At 55.9% G+C, this 6,006-nt stretch overlaps 1 protein-coding gene across 1 annotated transcript in view; it reads left to right on the forward strand.

Annotated features, from left to right (window-relative positions):
• The window catches only part of TMEM59L (transmembrane protein 59-like), a 10,842-nt gene that overhangs the window by 2,234 nt on the left and 2,602 nt on the right, over window positions 1-6,006 (forward strand). The window contains exons 3-8 of the mRNA XM_011925917.1: window positions 815-982; window positions 1,070-1,161; window positions 3,248-3,400; window positions 4,298-4,400; window positions 5,065-5,182; window positions 5,285-5,402. Coding sequence (XP_011781307.1) covers window positions 815-982; window positions 1,070-1,161; window positions 3,248-3,400; window positions 4,298-4,400; window positions 5,065-5,182; window positions 5,285-5,402 — 752 coding nt within the window. The remainder of the gene's footprint in view (window positions 1-814; window positions 983-1,069; window positions 1,162-3,247; window positions 3,401-4,297; window positions 4,401-5,064; window positions 5,183-5,284; window positions 5,403-6,006) is intronic.

Below are 6,006 nucleotides of genomic sequence, written 5' to 3' on the forward strand. Positions count from 1 at the left end.
TGGGATGGGCTTATCTTGGATGACAGCAGGAGACTTTGGTGGTGGTGGGGTATCCCTGGGGAGGTAGGGGGTCGGGAATGCGGAGATTCCTCCAGGTGAGGCGCGTGCGGTGCCAGGTGCCGGCGGGGGACGCGTGATCTCTCCGAAGGGGGAGGCGTTGGGATGGGCTTATCTTGGATGACAGCAGGAGACTTTGGTGGTGGTGGGGTATCCCTGGGGAGGTAGGGGGTCGGGAATGCGGAGATTCCTCCAGTGGAGGAGGGGATGGGGTTCCCTCTGATGGGGAAGGGCTTGGGGATGCAAGTCCTTGCGATAAGGGGCTGATACTACCTCCTGGGCTCCCTCCGCACTCTGCTGCCTAAGGACCCTCCAGCACCCAACCCCCAGCTCCCTCAGGCCTGACGGTCCCCCCACCTCACTCCTCCTCCTCCACATCGTCTTCCCTCCCCAGTCAGAGCTACAGCCCCTGCTCATACCACCACTCCCCAGGATTCAAGCCTGATCTGAGTGTGAGCAAAACCCCCTCCTCTGAGCCTCCCCCTCCTCCTCCAGGTCTGAGAATCCTTCTCCATCTCTCCCCTCCTCCCTGGAGCCTAGTTGGGGGAAGGCTCATTTCTCTCCACCTTCACTGTCCAGTTCTCTTAAGCTCCCTCCCCATCTCCTCCTCAGAGCTAAGAGCCCCACTAACATTTGTAGCCTCTCCCAACTTCATCTCCATCTGCCTAGATCTGGTGGGGAGCAGGAAAGTCTTCCCCTGCCTCTCCTGAATGCTCCGGTCCCCCCACCCTCCTCCCGCCCCTCCCCATGACTTGAGCTCTGTGTCCCACCCTCCCCCAGGCGGGGCTGGAGGGCGCCTCTGAGTCTCCCTATGACAGAGCTGTTCTGATCAGCGCTTGCGAACGTGGCTGCCGCCTCTTCTCCATCTGCCGATTCGTGGCCAGGAGCTCCAAGCCTAATGCCACCCAAACTGAGTGTGAAGCAGGTGAGGGCCTGCCGGCAGGGTGTACCAGGGTGGGAAGAGGTGACCTGGGAAGGGCCATCCCCAGTCACCCCCTCCCACCTCCCACAGCCTGCGTGGAAGCCTATGTGAAGGAGGCAGAGCAGCAGGCCTGTAGCCATGGCTGCTGGAGCCAGCCTGCGGAGCCTGAGCCGGAGCAGAAGGTGGGCCTCCAGCTGCGGCCTGGGTCCCTTTTCCCAATACCCCCACCTGCTTCACCCCATGGGAAATCTTCATTCGAATGCAGAGACTCTGCCAGACTCTGCGTTCTTTACCAGGCCTGCCAGGCAACCTCCATCCAGCCCCGTCATGTCTCCAGCCTCAGTTGTCATCTCTGAAATGCAACAGTGCCCCCCATGCCCCACCACCTTTTGAGGAATAAGTGGCAGAAAACAGCCACCGTTTATCAAATATCTGTCCTGGTTCGAGCCTGACTTCAACCTGTCCCAAATGTCTTTGTGTCACTCAGAGGCACCAGGGACAATGTCACCCCCATTTAGTGTCCAGGGGGCAACCTCCCAGGTCATACACAGGGCTGTGCAAGGGGCGAGATTTGAAGCCACCAGGGCTGTGGCCACTCCTCACCTCACTCATCTTAGGCACCCCCTTCCCCTGTGATTAGCTGGTGGTCACTGTCACCTGGAGGGGCTCAGAACTGCGACTCAGAGTAGAGTAGCCTTGCCTTGCGAGCACGCACACGCTGTCTTGTGGGAGAAATAATAATGGCTCATCTATTGTAGTCCAAGCAATGCTGCATCAGGGGAAACTGAGGCACAGAAAGTCATGTAGCATAGCCAGAGACCTAGGGGCTGGGACTCTGCAGAAAGCCCTTTCACCACTTCTCCCATTTTTCCTCCACCCCTTCCCAGCTTTCACTGCTGTTCAGAAAAGCTCACTGCACTGTCAGCCCTTCCGATTCAGAGCTCCCTCTTTTTCATTTCGTTTTGTTTTGTGTTTTGTTTCGAGATGAAGTCTTGCTCTGTTGCCCAGCCTGGAGTGCAATGGCACAATCTCGGCTCACTGCAGCCTCCGCCTCCCTGGTTCATGTGGTTCTCCTGACTCAGCCTCCTTTGTAGCTGAGATTACAGGCACCCACCACTACAATCGGCTAATTTTTGTATTTTTAGTAGAGACAGGGTTTCATCATGTTGGCCAGGCTGATCTTGAACTCCTGACCTCAAGTGATCTTCCCACGTTGGCCTCCCAAAGTGCTGGGATTACAGGCGTGAGCCACCATGCCCAGCCATTAGAGCTCTGTCTTGACGCTCTCAAAATAAAAATAATGAGGATGATGATATTTTTAGTAATAGGGACTACTACGCATTAAGTGCCTGTGCTGTGCCAGGCACTTGGCAGGCATCCTCTAGTTGAAATTTCATGGCTACTCCATGAGGGAAGAGAATGGTACACATTTTAGGGCTCAGAGAGCACAATCCACTTCCCTAAGGGTACACAGGAAGCCAACTGCCATGCTGAGGTCTGTGTTCACTGTAAGAAGTCCCATTGGCGGCCGGGCGCGGTGGCTCAAGCCTGTAATCCCAGCACTTTGGGAGGCCGAGACGGGCGGATCACGAGGTCAGGAGATCGAGACCATCCTGGCTAACACAGTGAAACCCCGTCTCTACTAAAAAATGCAAAAAACTAGCCGGGCGAGGCGGCGGGCGCCTGTAGTCCCAGCTACTCAGGAGGCTGAGGCAGGAGAATGGCCTAAACCCGGGAGGCGGAGCTTGCAGTGAGCTGAGATCCGGCCACTGCACTTCAGCGCGGGCGACAGAGCGAGATTCCGTCTCAAAAAAAAAAAAAAAAAGAAGTCCCATTGGCTCAAATCACTTAGCCACATCCAATCCAAGTGAATTCTCCCAGCTCCCCTCCTATTAGTTTATTTATTCATTTATTTATTTGAGATGGAGTCTCACTGTTTCACCCAGGCTAGAGTTCAGTGGTATAATCTTGGCTTACTGCAACCTCTGCCTCCCGGATTCAAGTAAATCTCATGCCTCAGCCTCTCGGGTAGCTGAGATTTCAGGTGTGCACCATCATGCCTGGCTAGTTTTTGTATTTTTAGTAGAGACAGGGTTTCGCCATGTTGTCCAGGCTGGTCTCGAACTTCTGGCCTCAAGTGATCTGCCTGCCTTGGCCTTCCATAGTGCTGGGATTACAGGTGTGAGCCACCGCACCCTGCCCCCTCCCATTCATTGGTTAATACCCTATTTTGGTGCCATCTTTGTGTCTTGGACCTTTTTTCATCAGAGAACGGTCCTGGAGGCTCCAAGTGGGGCCCTCTCCCTCTTGGACTTGTTTTCCACCCTCTGCAATGACCTCGTCAACTCAGCCCAGGGATTTGTCTCCTCCACCTGGACATACTACTTGCAGACTGACAATGGGAAGGTGGTGGTGTTTCAGGTGAGACCCCTGACAGGGGCCATGCCACAGTGGCAGATGGGTGGGCAGGGTAAGAAGCCGAGATGCATTTACTCTTGGCTCATGAGATGCAAAGTCCACAGTGGGCGAGCTTCAGGCACAGCTGGATCCAGGGGCTCAGTGTCTCATACCATGCCTTGACTCTGCTTTCTTCTGTGGTGGCTTCATTCCCAGGCATGTACTTCCTCTTGACAGTAAGGTGGATGCCAGAGGCTCTAAGTCATAAACCCTTTGGGTTTTTTTTTTTTTTTGAGATGGAGTTTCACTCTTGTTGCCCAAGCTGGAGTGCAATGGCATGATTTCAGCTCACTGCAACCTCTGCCTCCCAGGTTCAAGCGATTCTCCTGCCTCAGCCTCCCACCTCAGCCTCCTGAGTAGCTGGGATTACCGGTGGCCACCACCACACCTGCCTAATTTTTGTATTTTTAATAGAGATGGGTTTCCGCCATGTTGGTCAGGCTGGTCTTGAACTCCTGACGTCAGGTGATTCATCCGCCTCAGCCTCCCAAAGTACTGGGATTACAGGCGCAAGCCACCGCGCCCAGCCCCATCTGGGGTTTTAACTGAGCTGGGATTTACTCTGATTGGCCCTGGATGGATCATATGACCATCTCTCAGGCAATCCACTGGCTTGGTCTGGATCATGTTCCTACTTCCAGAGCTAAAGGATGGGGTTAAGGCAAACGGATGAGTCCATGAAAGCAGGAAACAACATTCCTGACATCAAGCCCACAGCGCATGGGATGGTGTCCTCCCTACTGTCTCCCCAGGAGAACTGGGTATCAGCTGGGCGTGGGACGTGGCAGTCACAGAGGGCCTGCCTGGGCCCAGGAATGCTATTCTCACAGGCCTCTCTGTGCTTTCTTGTTCCTGGCCCAGACCCAGCCCGTAGTGGAGAGCCTCGGCTTCCAGGGGGGCCGTCTGCAGCGCGTGGAGGTGACCTGGCGAGGCTCCCACCCTGAAGCCCTGGAGGTGCACGTGGGTAAGGTGCAACCTAGACCAGTGTTCCTTCCATGGGTGACCCTACTGCCACAAGGAGTCTGCCTGGCAAACAGACCCTCTAGGATTGGGATCTCCATCTCTCAAGTCCTGGGTTCTATGGCTCATCCCCCAGGGCTCCACGGCCCATCTCCCAGGGTTCCATGGTCCATCTCCCAGGGTTCCATGGTCCACCTCCCAGGGTTCCATGGTCCATCTCCCAAAGTTCCGTGGTCCATCTCCCCAGGTTCCGTGGCCCATTTCCCTGGGTTCCATGGTCCATCTCCCAGGGATCCAGGGTCCACCTCCCAGGGTTCCATGGATTCATCTCCTAGGGTCATCTCCTAGGGTCCATCTCCCAGGGTTTCATGGGTTCATCTCTCAGGGTTCCATGGTTCATCCCCTAGGATTCTGCAGTTAATCTCCCAGAGTTCTGTGACCCATCCCCTAGGGTTCTGTGGTCCATCCCCCAGGTCTCTGAGGACTCCATGTTCCATCTCCCAGGGTTCCATGGTCCCTCTCTCAGCATTCTGTGGTCCATCTCCCAGGGCTCTGATCTCCATTCCAGGACTCCATGACCCAGGTCCTGACCTCCTCCCTCCTGGTCATGGTTATTGTGGCTGCTTGGCAAAGACTTGGTGGTCGCTGAGTGGTAGCTGATCTCTCAGACCCTGTAGGCCCCCTGGACAAGGTGAGGAAGGCCAAGATCCGAGTCAAGACCAGCAGCAAGGCCAAGGTGGAGTCTGAAGAGCCGCAGGACAATGACTTCCTCAGTTGCATGTCCCGGTGGGTGGCAGGACCCTGGGGGTGGGAGGGGGGTGGGACTGGAGGTGCGGGTCTTCCTGGCCCCGGCCTGGGCAGCTGAGTGGTGCCTGCTGGGCGGGGCAGGCGCTCGGGTCTGCCTCGCTGGATCCTGGCCTGCTGCCTCTTCCTCTCCGTGCTGGTTATGCTGTGGCTGAGCTGCTCCACCCTGGTGACTGCGCCTGGCCAGCACCTCAAGTTCCAGGTGGGTGGGATCTGTGAATGGCGCTGGGCTGAGGGAGGGGATGGAGGCAGAGAGAGCTGCTTGCTGGCCCTGGATTTGGCCACCTGCTCCCACGGACACCAGGACCTCAGACTTTTTTTTTTTTTTCTCACATATATATGTATATTTTGAGACAGAGTCTAGCTCTGTCGCCCAGACTGGAGTGCAATGGCACCATCTCAGCTCACTGCAACCCCCACCTCCCGGGTTCAAGCAATTCTGCTGCCTCAGCCTCCCCAGTAGCTGGGATTACAGGTGTGGGCCACCATGCCCAGCTAATTTTTGTATTTTTAGTAGAGATGGGGTTTCGCCATGTTGGCCAGGCTCGTCTTGGACTCCTGACCTCAGGTGATCCATCCGCCTCAGCCTCCCAAAGTGCTGGGATTACAGATGTGAGCCACCACGCCCAGCCTACACACACGCACACACATACACACACACACACACACACACACACATATATATATATATATATATTTAAGACAGGATCGAGGCCGGGCGCGGTGGCTCAAGCCTGTAATCCCAGCACTTTGGGAGGCCGAGACGGGCGGATCACGAGGTCAGGAGATCGAGACCATCCTGACTA

The sequence above is a fragment of the Colobus angolensis genome, unplaced genomic scaffold (assembly GCF_000951035.1).
Source record: "Colobus angolensis palliatus isolate OR3802 unplaced genomic scaffold, Cang.pa_1.0 Scaffold66, whole genome shotgun sequence".
In the NCBI taxonomy this organism is placed as follows: domain Eukaryota; kingdom Metazoa; phylum Chordata; class Mammalia; order Primates; family Cercopithecidae; genus Colobus; species Colobus angolensis.